Source organism: Pelobates fuscus, chromosome 9 (assembly GCF_036172605.1).
Source record: "Pelobates fuscus isolate aPelFus1 chromosome 9, aPelFus1.pri, whole genome shotgun sequence".
Classification (NCBI taxonomy): Eukaryota; Metazoa; Chordata; class Amphibia; order Anura; family Pelobatidae; genus Pelobates; species Pelobates fuscus.
In genome coordinates, this window is record NC_086325.1 from 8,708,741 (window position 1) to 8,723,329 (window position 14,589).

The following is a 14,589-nucleotide window of genomic DNA, read 5'->3' on the forward strand; positions in this document are numbered from 1 at the left end:
GTGTCACCCTGCAGTGGGAGGGACAGACTCCATGTCCCATAGCTCCCTTCTGTCTGTGTCACCCTGCAGTGGGAGAGACAGACTCCGTGTCCCATAGCTCCCTTCTGTCTGTGTCACCCTGCAGTGGGAGGGACAGACTCCGTGTCCCATAGCTCCTTCTGTCTGTGTCACCCTGCAGTGGGAGGGACAGACTCCGTGTCCCATAGCTACTTCTGTCTGTGTCACCCTGCAGTGGGAGGGACAGACTCTGTGTCCCATAGCTCCTTCTGTCTGTGTCACCCTGCAGTGGGAGGGACAGACTCTGTGTCCCATAGCTCCTTCTGTCTGTGTCACCCTGCAGTGGGAGGGACAGACTCTGTGTCCCATAGCTCCTTCTGTCTGTGTCACCCTGCAGTGGGAGGGACAGACTGTGTGTCCCATAGCTCCTTCTGTCTGTGTCACCCTGCAGTGGGAGGGACAGACTCCGTGTCCCATAGCTCCTTCTGTCTGTCACCCTGCAGTGGGAGGGACAGACTCTGTGTCCCATAGCTCCTTCTGTCTGTGTCACCCTGCTGTGGGAGGGACAGACTCCCTGTCCCATAGCTCCTTCTGTCTGTGTCACCCTGCAGTGGGAGGGACAGACTCCGTGTCCCATAGCTCCTTCTGTCTGTGTCACCCTGCAGTGGGAGGGACAGAGCTCCCTGTCCCATAGCTCCTTCTGTCTGTGTCACCCTGCAGTGGGAGGAGCAGACTGTATATCCAATATCACATGTCCCAGCATTTCAAATGGACAGAGAGGAACACTTTAATTTTGAAATTAATTTTAAATTCCAGCAATTCTCACCCTGATAGACAGTGAAAGGATATCTGGGACTTACCTCAGTGATTGCCATTTAAGCGAGATCATATTCTTGGCTGGTTGGACGGCTAGCTTGCCTTCTTTGTATTTCAGTTTACTGGGCACACCCATATTAGTTACTGGCATTGTGGTTGTCACAGTGGATGTTGTGATGGTAATAGGAGTGGGTGACGCTGGGCGGAATGTCGGTGTCACAGCTTTGCAGGCCGCGCACGGACCCAGCGATGAAGACGATGTATTAAATAGTCTTTCTTGTACCCCAATGTGTACGGAGGAAGTTGTCAGTTTTTCACATCGCGTCCCCACAAAGCCCGATTTACACACACACGTCTGTGGTTTCTTGCACAGACCCCCATTCTTGCAGCGAGGGGTGCAAATGGCTGTAAAACATTCAACAAATACAATACTTTAAGGGGTTTATTTACTAAACACCAGATTGGATTGAATTGCAATATTTATGCTAAAGTAACTGATTTGGAAACATATAATCAGAACTTGGCTTATTTTAGTCTGAATTGTACAATAGAATTTTTAAATCTACTCCCCTTGCTGCTTAGTGAATAGGAGCTTAATGTGACCAATCATATTCAAGTATTAGTAGCTTTAGGCTTGCTAAGGATCATGGGAAGTGCAGTTTACAAACATGTGAAATGCGAACATTAGCTATTACTGCACTGAACATTGATTTTTCTGAGAATGAATATATTTAAAATCAACTCATTATGCAAATATAATATATTACAGGGAGTGCAGAATTATTAGGCAAGTTATATTTTTGAGGATTAATTTTATTATTGAACAACAACCATGTTCTCAATGAACCCAAAAAACTCATTAATATTAAAGCTGAATAGTTTTGGAAGTAGTTTTTAGTTTGTTTTTAGTTTTAGCTATTTTAGGGGGATATCTGTGTGTGCAGGTGACTATTACTGTGCATAATTATTAGGCAACTTAACAAAAAACAAATATATACCCATTTCAATTATTTAGTTTTACCAGTGAAACCAATATAACATCTCAACATTCACAAATATACATTTCTGACATTCAAAAACAGAACAAAAACAAATCAGTGACCAATATAGTCACCTTTCTTTGCAAGGACACTCAAAAGCCTGCCATCCATGGATTCTGTCAGTGTTTTGATCTGTTCACCATCAACATTGCGTGCAGAAGCAACCACAGCCTCCCAGACACTGTTCAGAGAGGTGTACTGTTTTCCCTCCTTGTAAATCTCACATTTGATGATGGACCACAGGTTCTCAATGGGGTTCAGATCAGGTGAACAAGGAGGCCATGTCATTAGATTTTCTTCTTTTATACCCTTTCTTGCCAGCCACGCTGTGGAGTACTTGGACGCGTGTGATGGAGCATTGTCCTGCATGAAAATCATGTTTTTCTTGAAGGATGCAGACTTCTTCCTGTACCACTGCTTGAAGAAGGTGTCTTCCAGAAACTGGCAGTAGGACTGGGAGTTGAGCTTGACTCCATCCTCAACCCGAAAAGGCCCCACAAGCTCATCTTTGATGATACCAGCCCAAACCAGTACTCCACCTCCACCTTGCTGGCGTCTGAGTCGGACTGGAGCTCTCTGCCCTTTACCAATCCATCCATCTGGCCCATCAAGACTCACTCTCATTTCATCAGTCCATAAAACCTTAGAAAAATCAGTCTTGAGATATTTCTTGGCCCAGTCTTGACGTTTCAGCTTGTGTGTCTTGTTCAGTGGTGGTCGTCTTTCAGCCTTTCTTACCTTGGCCATGTCTCTGAGTATTGCACACCTTGTGCTTTCGGGCACTCCAGTGATGTTGCAGCTCTGAAATATGGCCAAACTGGTGGCAAGTGGCATCTTGGCAGCTGCACGCTTGACTTTTCTCCGTTCATGGGCAGTTATTTTGCGCCTTGGTTTTTCCACACGCTTCTTGCTACCCTGTTGACTATTTTGAATGAAACGCTTGATTGTTCGATGATCACGCTTCAGAAGCTTTGCAATTTTAAGAGTGCTGCATCCCTCTGCAAGATATCTCACTATTTTTGACTTTTCTGAGCCTGTCAAGTCCTTCTTTTGACCCATTTTTCCAAAGGAAAGGAAGTTGCCTAATAATTATGCACACCTGATATAGGGTGTTGATGTCATTAGACCACACCCCTTCTCATTACAGAGATGCACATCACCTAATATGCTTAATTGGTAGTAGGCTTTCGAGCCTATACAGCTTGGAGTAAGACAACATGCATAAAGAGGATGATGTGGTCAAAATACTCATTTGCCTAATAATTCTGCACTCCCTGTATATACATGTATTTAGACATACACAATATACCACATGTAATAAATGCCTGATATTCAGTTTTTTAATAAACTATAACCTTATACGGCATTATATTTAATTTATTAATTACATTTGCTGAATGTTTTATCTCTTTGACATGGGCTATCTTTGTATAATCTGTTAGAAATGCAGATATTAATCTCACGGGCCGGATCCGCTGTTCAGTTTGTACTGATGTGTCTATATACCATAAAACAGCGATACGGTATAGATATACATGGTGTAAGCATCACGTAAGCAGTTATAACAGAGTTTGTGACCAATGGATCTTAAAGGGACAGTGCAAGTACGTACTGTACTGGATCTGATCAGCTACTGTATTTCCCCCAAAATAAGACACCCCCCGAAAATAAGCCCTAGCTAATCTATTGGAGGGATGCCCGCCTGCCAACGTCAAGGCAGACCCCCCCTAAGCGGGTCCTAACACTGACCCTTCAGCCTGCTTCCTTGAGCTTCTGGCAAAGATATCTCTAATGAGACAGAAAGGGGTATTTTTTATATACACCCCTTTACTTATTAACCCTTAATAGGGAACACATGGGATGGGTAGCAGCATTGTAACCAGGCTGTGTGATACAAAGTAAATACAAATACAAAAAGAGAAGTCCTGCGCTAAAGCAGCATGGACTACAACACACATCAGCCCCAATATGTAGTAAAAACCAAAGAAAAGAAAATGTTACCTGCGCTTTTTCCTTAATCCCTATGTATATTTAGACAAATGGAGGTCATTTAGTTGCTCCAATGGCCATTGGAGGGATGCCCGCCTGCCAACGTCAAGGCAGACCCCCCCTAAGCGGGTCCTAACACTGACCCTTCAGCCTGCTTCCTTGAGCTTCTGGCAAAGATATCTCTAATGACCATTGGAGCAACTAAATGACCTCCATTTGTCTAAATATACATAGGGATTAAGGAAAAAGCGCAGGTAACATTTTCTTTCCTAGCTAATCTATGTTCGGGGAATTTTCCTCGAACATAGATTCGCAGGATTCCAAGATTCGAGAGTGAGCTTATCTATGTTCGTGGACATTTCCCCAACATAGATTTGCAGGATTCCATGCCCTAGTGAACTGGTCTATGTTCAGGGGAATTCCCCTGAATGTAGACCTGCATTCTAGCACATGGTTTTCCCTCAAAATAAGACCTAATTAATATAAGACCCGGTCTTATTTTCGGGGAAAGACGGTATCCGAATCATCTGTATGTGTTTCAGGAAGCTGTAGATGAGATTTTGGATAATAATGTGTAATGATAAGTCTATGGGACATGCCTGCCAATAGAGAGCAGCGGAGGAGGCTCTGAAGTTTGCGAGGCCGCAGGAAGATCTTGAATGAGAGGACCTGGTTAAGCTCTAAGAGGTGCATGAGGACGTGGCCCATGAAGTGTGCAGCTATCGTAGGCAGCTGCCTAATTGGTCTTATTATAGAGTAAAAATAATGAATAATACATTTACAAGTAAATGCTCTCGCATGCATTGAAGGCACGTTAAACGTCTGTAAAACCCTCACCTCGGGTGCATGTCCCAGTCTTTGGGGCCACGCTCCATCCTGGGCAGCACTGGGCGGCGCAGACATTGACACTGGAAATAAAAAGAGACAATATATCATAACTTTATAATCTGACGGACGCCATGCAGTTATCACCAGCGGCGTGTTATTAAAGCAACGCTCCCAGGTGGTCATCACATTAACATCTAAATGCATTATATCAGTTGAAAATATCTAATCAGTGAATACATCATTAAAGAATTGAAATGCTGCTTCTGGTCCAAAGTTTGCTAAAAAGACCTAAATTTTGCAGTTTCCTGCAGTGGTCTTAGCGTAGTCCAGCCGGGCTCAGCCAAACGTAGTCGCCCCTTGGTTCTCAGTCTGAGCACCAAGCGTATTTATTAATCTCTGCCCAGTTGGGTTTATAAGAGATATATGGCAGCAATCTGCACAAAACATCCATTGGTTAGATGGGAATCTGCCAAGCGCTCAACCCATGCATTGTAGATTGGTGCTCATTGATTCTACCAGCAGGAATAAAAGGAGATTTAGATAGTTAGCCCATAGTGTGTATAATGGAGCTTCCAGTATCCCGGTTGGGTACCTCCGCCGACGGATGCTCCTAGTGCTCACCGAGGACTCCAAGCACTCCACTAGACACCATCAGCACCGCAGTCCCCACGTCCAGCGTTACAGCATGGCTGGGAACTCGCCGTCTCCTACCCACCCTGGACCTACGACAAGGCTCCAGGTTCCAGGGGGTGAACCTCTCTTCCTCCAGAGAGTCAAACAGGAACAGCTCTTAAAAGAGCTTAGTGATTATAATCCCTGGGGAGTATAGTGATATAGCAATCCCCAGGGTAGATGCAGCCTTTTCCCCTACTACTGGCCTTTTATGCAAGCTTCCCAACAAGGCTGACGCCCAGGTGGACCTTTGTGGGCACAGGACACAAAGTATGCAAGACAATAAAAACAATGTGATAAGGAATGACACTTCCACATCCAGTACACAATCTCTCTGCCTGTGATATAATTAAGGCAGATAAAGCATTAAAGGGACACTATAGTCACCCAGACCATAGCTCAATGAAGTGGTCTGGGTGCAATGTCCCTCAGGTTTTAACCCTTCACATGTAAACATAGCAGTTTCAGAGAAACTGCTATGTTTCCATTAGGGGTTAAGCCAACCTCTAGTGGCTGTCTTCCTGCCAGCCGCTAGAGGCGCATCTGCGATGCTGGATGCGAATTTCGCATCCATCGCTCAGAGCGTCCAAAGGAAAGCATTGAGAAATGCTTTCCTATTGACAGCTTGAATACGCGCGCGGCAGTTGCTGCGCATCTGCATTCCGCTCCACTCGGGAGTTGACGTCGGCGGGGGAGGAGAGGTCGCCAGCGCCGAGGGAGCCCGGCACTGGAATAAGGTAAGCTGCTGAAGGGGTTTTAACCCCTTCAGCGCCATTGTAGGGGGACCCTGAGGGTGGGGGAACCCTCAGGGCACTATAGTGTCAGGAAAACCGCTTTGTTTTCCTGAATCTATAGTGATCCTTTAGCTTAATTATCCCCAGGCAGAAAAAAAAAACCACATTTTTATAAAGTCCAGTAAGTACCCCAAAACACAACATATCCCCTGGTAGCCCTGATCTGGGTGACCAACATATCCAAAAATCACCCAGATCAGATCAGGGGTTCAGAAATTCTATGGAAGTCATAATCAGTGGTAACAGTCGGTCAAGTTTGGTAGTCTTTTACAGGTTTCCCTGCAGGGCCCATAGTCTGTGGGCAGGAGGCTGGCAAACAGGCTCCTCCAAGTACAAGTGGCGAGGTTACTTCCGTCACAGGGTGTAAACCAGTTATTTAGATAATGGCGACTCTAAAAGAGCTCAAACAAGTGATGGAGACACGTAGAGTATAATAACGCATGCAAATTAAACGCCAGTGAACACCAATTCTTTGGCCTAAATATCGAAGCTGGAGAAATATCTGACTTGGCGTTTCCAATTTGGTTATTTTGGTGTACACATTGCAGTTCTCCACAGTCCTGGGTTTAGTGAATGAGCCTCAGTAGAACCCATTGCCCATTCCAGAAGTGTTATCCTGTGTGGGCCCCTTCATGTCACTGTCCATTGGACCTTGCACCTGCTAAACTCGATGGAGCTCAGTCTGTATGTCAGCCATCTTAGCGACGCTGTGAGCGACACGCCACTATCTAAGGAGGCAGCCGGATATGTCTGTGCTCTTATTTTATCTTACGGGAGTTGTCTTTGCTGAAACACTTAAGTACTTGAAGAAAAAATAAAAAGATTAGAAACGTTCCTCTTCAAAGTCAGTGCCCATTCATTCCACATGTCCAAACCATGACACCAAACACCTCAGAGGTTTCCGCTTCGCGCCACCTTTATCGCGCCACCTCTATTCCTTTCCAGAGTGACCATCGCGGCAATAGATTGAACTGGACGCCATTAAGATATGTATCATCCATCTGCTTGATCCATTCATCCTCCCACACCTCTCTCATACAAAGATAAAAGCTTCGCACCCCCAGCAGACATTCGAGCTGGTCTCCGAGCTGCAATATTCGCTCACCCACAGATTTTGCTGTCGTTTTAACCTGTGAGATGCTGGAACCTGTGGATTGCTTTCTGTGAGGTGTTTACAGAGCCCCTGCCACATACTGACTGCACGGCCATTTTACAGACACTGCCCAATCCACCTGGCTGAGGGGCGACAATTTAACATTTCGGATAGGACTTTCACATTATTTACTTGTTTTTAAATTTATTTTTTTGAATATTATAAAAAAATTTAATTTGAAAAATGTATCCAACAATTAAATCAAGGCAACATTTTCCACTTAAAATGGGAAATTACCAACAATTCTTATTTAGTGAATATCCACAAATGATTCTAATCCCAGTGAATTATTCACATAAATAAATTATATCGTCTAAAATATCTCATTTTGCTGCATCTTCACATCTGTTGAGAGTTGTTCCTGAGGAAATTAATCTGTTTCTTATATCCCCACTCCTTACATTCCCTGAGGCCAATAATACATTTACTGAGTCCCATGTAGGAGCAAAGTGACCTAATGACAGCGACATGTTTAATGGGTTAAAGGGACAGTCCCATGTAGGAGCAAAGTGACCTAATGACAGCGACATGTTTAATGGGTTAAAGGGACAGTCCCATATAGGAACAAAGTGACCTAATGACAGCGACATGTTTAATGGGTTAAAGGGACAGTCCCATGTAGGAGCAAAGTGACCTAATGACAGCGACATGTTTAATGGGTTAAAGGGACAGTCCCATGTAGGAGCAAAGTGACCTAATGACAGTGACATGTTTAATGGGTTAAAGGGACAGTCCCATGTAGGAGCAAAGTGACCTAATGACAGCGACATGTTTAATGGGTTAAAGGGACAGTCCCATGTAGGAGCAAAGTGACCTAATGACAGCGACATGTTTAATGGGTTAAAGGGACAGTCCCATGTAGGAGCAAAGTGACCTAATGACAGCGACATGTTTAATGGGTTAAAGGGACAGTCCCATGTAGGAGCAAAGTGACCTAATGGCAGTGACATGTTTAATGGGTTAAAGGGACAGTCCCACGTAGGAGCAAAGTGACCTAATGACTGTGCCATGTTTAATGGGTTAAAGGGACAGTCCCATGTAGGAGCAAAGTGACCTAATGACAGCGACATGTTTAATGGGTTAAAGGGACAGTCCCATGTAGGAGCAAAGTGACCTAATGACAGCGACATGTTTAATGGGTTAAAGGGACAGTCCCATGTAGGAGCAAAGTGACCTAATGACAGCGACATGTTTAATGGGTTAAAGGGACAGTCCCATGTAGGAGCAAAGTGACCTAATGACAGCGACATGTTTAATGGGTTAAAGGGACAGTCCCATGTAGGAGCAAAGTGACCTAATGACAATGACATGTTTAATGGGTTAAAGGGACAGTCCCATGTAGGAGCAAAGTGTCCTAATGACAGTGACATGTTTAATGGGTTAAAGGGACAGTCCCATGTAGGAGCAAAGTGACCTAATGACAGTGACACGTTTAATGGGTTAAAGGGACAGTCCCATGTAGGTGCAAAGTGACCTAATGACAATGACATGTTTAATGGGTTAAAGAGACAGTCCCATGTAGGAGCAAAGTGACCTAATGACAGTGACATGTTTAATGGGTTAAAGGGACAGTCCCATGTAGGAGCAAAGTGACCTAATGACAGTGACATGTTTAATGGGTTAAAGGGACAGTCCCATGTAGGAGCAAAGTGACCTAATGACAGTGACATGTTTAATGGGTTAAAGGGACAGTCCCATGTAGGAGCAAAGTGACCTAATGACAGTGACATGTTTAATGGGTTAAAGGGACAGTCCCATGTAGGAGCAAAGTGACCTAATGACAGTGACATGTTTAATGGGTTAAAGGGACAGTCCCATGTAGGAGCAAAGTGACCTAATGACAGTGACATGTTTAATGGGTTAAAGGGACCGTCCCATGTAGGAGCAAAGTGACCTAATGACAGTGACATGTTTAATGGGTTAAAGGGACAGTCCCTTGTAGGAGCAAAGTGACCTAATGACAGCGACATGTTTAATGGGTTAAAGGGACCGTCCCATGTAGGAGCAAAGTGACCTAATGACAGTGACATGTTTAATGGGTTAAAGGGACAGTCCCATGTAGGAGCAAAGTGACCTAATAACAGTGACATGTTTAATGGGTTAAAGGGACCGTCCCATGTAGGAGCAAAGTGACCTAATGACAGTGACATGTTTAATGGGTTAAAGGGACAGTCCCATGTATATGATACATGATACCCCCTCTTTCAATACTTGGATAGTTACAGTTATATATTTTAATTAACGTGTCATTTGGAGCAGCTGAGATCTGATTGTGTTGGTTGCACTAGTTCTTTAGTTTGTAATCTTAGTACAATGCTGAAACAGAATGCACCTCATTCGGATCCATTGAGGCGTATGGAAAATCAATAAGCTGGGTAGTAACTTGGTGATTTGGCGAGCTTTGTTCATCCCCTGCTGCCAGAACTTGCTAATGAGCTAAAGTATACTCTGCGCAGACCGCGGGAATCTCAGGTGCTTCCTCTGCTAGCTCACAATCTCCCTTAGGTATTAAAAATGAGAAAAGAAGGACGAGACAGAAAAGGGCAGGATTTTACTTCTTGCCAAAAAACTGAGTGGGTTTAGAAGTGATTTAGTTTGAAAGGAGGCCTAAGAGACAAAACGTGTAAAATCAATTAAGGAGGAAATGGCTTTATATCCGAGAATCTCGTGATAAAACCAAACACAACTCTTTCTTACGATTATAAGTACAATACGTTGTAGCATAATCTACAATTGTACCACATGACAGGAGCATTTTCAACACTAAGGAAGTAAAGCGAAAAAAGTGTAAGCAGAAGGTCGAACGTAAAAAACCCAAATGGTACCTTCGTGAGAGCAATCCATCAAATGCATAATGTCGGCAAGAGAGGCGCTTGACAAAAATCTTGCGACGCAGCCACACCCCGTATAGAATGCGCACCGAAGCAAGAGTTGGACCCTGCCAGCATTAGAAGTCAGAGAACTCTTGCTAGTGTCGGAGTAGAGACCGACCGATGTTTTCGTACATATAAGATGAGTAGATGTCCAGTTGGAGCACGACGCAGCGGAGCAGTAATCTCCCATTAAACATAGTGAAGTAATGTCTTAACAACACAGAGTCGTGGAGTCGTATGAAAAACGGATAGAAAACAGTAGAATAATCCATCTCGGTTTTCCTTTCGTTATACCCCTGGGTCTAAACGATTATACTCCCTTTTGCCACTATTTATATTTATATTCTTTTCTTCCTTAATACCTGGGAGCCGCCATTTTGTTCCCCTCGGTCCATGATGTCTGCTGTTTATCTGTGGGATTCATTTTAATGATGGATTGTGGGTAGAGTGGAACTTTGATTAAAGGAGAACTGTCTCCTCAAATCTGTATTTTAATTGAATAATATTTATGTAAAAAACTAAGAAATAGTAATCCCTACTTTTAGTATATATATTTCCGCCCTATACATGCACCTGGGGTCACACCGTTAGTCTCTATGGTCTGTGCTGGGAGTGAAGCCAGGAAGACCATAGAGACTAACTGACGGTTTCCAAACACTGTGCGACCCAAGGTGCGTGGATATGGCTGAAGGATCCCAGACATCCCAGCATTCAGAACTTAATTTCCGGGAGGTTGCTAAACCCCCCTCCCCCTCCGGCCTCCACACACAGTCACACCCAACATATTACAACTATTTACACACACTATAAACACATAGACACATGCACACACCTTGACACACAGATATATGCAAAGGCACACACACACACAGATACTCACACTGGCACCAACACACAGATACTCACACTGGCACATACACACAGATACTCACACTGGCACATACACACAGATACTCACACTGGCACATACACACAGATACTCACACTGGCACATACACACAGATACTCACACTGGCACATACACACAGATACTCACAATGGCACCAACACACAGATACTCACACTGGCACATACACACAGATACTCACACTGGCACATACACACAGATACTCACACTGGCACATACACACAGATACTCACACTGGCACATACACACACAGATACTAACACTGGCACATACACACATATACTCACACTGGCACAAACACACAGATACTCACACTGGCACATACACTCAGATATTCACACTGGCACATACACACAGATACTCACACTGGCACATACACACACAGATACTCACACTGGCACAAACACACACAGATACTCACAATGGTACATACACACAGATACTCATACTGGCACAAACACACACAGATATTCACACTGGCACATACACACATATATTCACAATGGCACACACACACACAGATACTCACACTGGCACATACACACATATATTCACAATGGCACACACACACACAGATACTCACACATACACACACAATCTGACATGCATTGCAGCCACCTGTTAGCTTACCTTTAGGGTCTGAGCTGAGGCTGATGGGAATGAGCATTTAGCTGCTCACTCCAGCCTCTCCATGCTGCCTCCTCCTCCTCCTCCTCCCCCCAGGGCTGTCTCTTGAGCTGGGAGGAAGTGACCTTCCCCCTCTTCCCAGCTGGCAGGAACTGCAGGGGCCGGTCAGGCTCTTGAAGGGCCAGGCACCCAACCGGCCCCTGCTCAGAATAACACCCACCGGGGTGAGTATTCAGTAGGGAGGAAGGGGGCATTGAGGGCATTTTAACATGCTAAACACAGATACTCACAATGGTACCAACACACAGATACTCACAATGGTACCAACACACAGATATTCACACTGGCACATACACACAGAGATACTCACACTGGCACTTACACACAGATATTCACACTGGCACATACACACAGATATTCACACTGGCACATACACACAGAGATACACTGGCACAAACACACAGATACTCACAATGGTACCAACACACAGATATTCACACTGGCACATACACACAGAGATACTCACACTGGCACTTACACACAGATATTCACACTGGCACATACACACAGATATTCACACTGGCACATACACACAGAGATACACTGGCACAAACACACAGATACTCACAATGGTACCAACACACAGATACTCACACTGGCACCAACACACAGAGATACACTGACACAAACACACAGATACTCACACTGGCACATACACACAGATTCTCACACTGGCACAAACACACACAGATACTCACAATGGCACAAAGACACACAGATATTCACACTGGCACATACACACAGAGATACTCACACTGGCACAAAGACACACAGATATTCACACTGGCACATACACACAGAGATACTCACACTGGCACATACACACACATATACTCACACTGGCACCAACACACAGATACTCACAAGGGTAGCTAAACACAGATACTCACAATGGTACCAACACACAGATACTCACACTGGCACATACACACGGAGATACTCACACTGGCACAAACACACAGAGATAATCACACTGGCACATACACACAGAGATACTCACACTGGCACAAACACACAGATACTCACACTGGCACAAACACACGGAGATACTCACACTGGCACCAACACACAGAGATACTCACACTGGCACATACACACAGAGATACTCACACTGGCACAAACACATAGATACTCACACTGGCACATACACACATATATTCACACTGGCACAAACACAAAGATACTCACACTGGCACAAACACACAGATACTCACACTGGCACAAACACACAGATAGTCACACTGGCACAAAGACACACAGATATTCACACTGGCACATACACACACAGATATTCAAACTGGCACATACACACAGAGATACTCACACTGGCACAAAGACACACAGATATTCACACTGGCACATACACACAGAGATACTCACACTGGCACATACACACACAGATACTCACACTGGCACCAACACACAGATACTCACAAGGGCAGCTAAACACAGATACTCACAATGGTACCAACACACATATACTCACACTGGCACATACACACACTGATACTCACACTGGCACATACACACACAGATACTCACACTGGCACATACACACAGATATTCACACTGGCACATACACACACAGATACTCACACTGGCACATACACACAGATATTCACACTGGTACATACACACACAGATACTCACAATGGCACAGACACTCAGAGATACTCACACTGGCACCTACACACACAGATATTCACACAGGCACATACACACAGATACTCACCCTGGCACAAACACACACAGATACTCACACTGGCACACACACAGATACTCACACTGGCACAAACACACAGATACTCACACTGGCACATACACTCAGAGATACTCACACTGGCACCTACACACACAGATATTCACACTGGCACATACACACAGATACTCACCCTGGCACAAACACACAGAGATACTCACACTGGCACAAACACACAGATACTCACACTGGCACATACACTCAGATATACTCACACTGGCACCTACACACACGGATATTCACACTGGCACATACACACAGATACTCACCCTGGCACAAACACACACAGATACTCACACTGGCACAAACACACAGAGATACTCACACTGGCACAAACACACAGATACTCACACTGGCACATACACTCAGAGATACTCACACTGGCACCTACACACACAGATATTCACACTGGCACATACACACAGATACTCACCCTGGCACAAACACACACAGATACTCACACTGGCACAAACACACAGAGATACTCACACTGGCACAAACACACAGATACTCACACTGGCACATACATTCAGAGATACTCACACTGGCACCTACACACACAGATATTCACACTGGCACAAACACACACAGATAATCACACTGGCACAAACACACAGAGATACTCACACTGGCACAAACACACAGATACTCACACTGGCACATACACTCAGAGATACTCACACTGGCACCTACACACACAGATATTCACACTGGCACATACACACAGATACTCACCCTGGCACAAACACACAGATACTCACACTGGCACAAACACACAGAGATACTCACACTGGCACAAACACACAGATACTCACACTGGCACATACACTCAGAGATACTCACACTGGCACCTACACACACAGATATTCACACTGGCACATACACACAGATACTCACCCTGGCACAAACACACACAGATACTCACACTGGTACAAACACACACAGATATTCACACTGGCACATACACACAGATACACTGGCACAAACACACACAGATATTCACACTTGCACATACACACAGATATTCACAATGGCACATACACACACAGATACTCACACTGGCACAAACACACA

At 44.6% G+C, this 14,589-nt stretch overlaps 1 protein-coding gene across 1 annotated transcript in view; it reads right to left on the bottom strand.

Annotated features, from left to right (window-relative positions):
* The window catches only part of LTBP4 (latent transforming growth factor beta binding protein 4), a 197,227-nt gene that overhangs the window by 158,774 nt on the left and 23,864 nt on the right, over positions 1–14,589 (bottom strand). Inside the window, exons 2-3 of the mRNA XM_063431084.1 lie at positions 4,680–4,750; positions 858–1,218 (exon numbers count right to left, since the gene is read on the bottom strand). Of these exons, the coding sequence (XP_063287154.1) occupies positions 858–1,218; positions 4,680–4,750 (432 nt within the window). The remainder of the gene's footprint in view (positions 1–857; positions 1,219–4,679; positions 4,751–14,589) is intronic.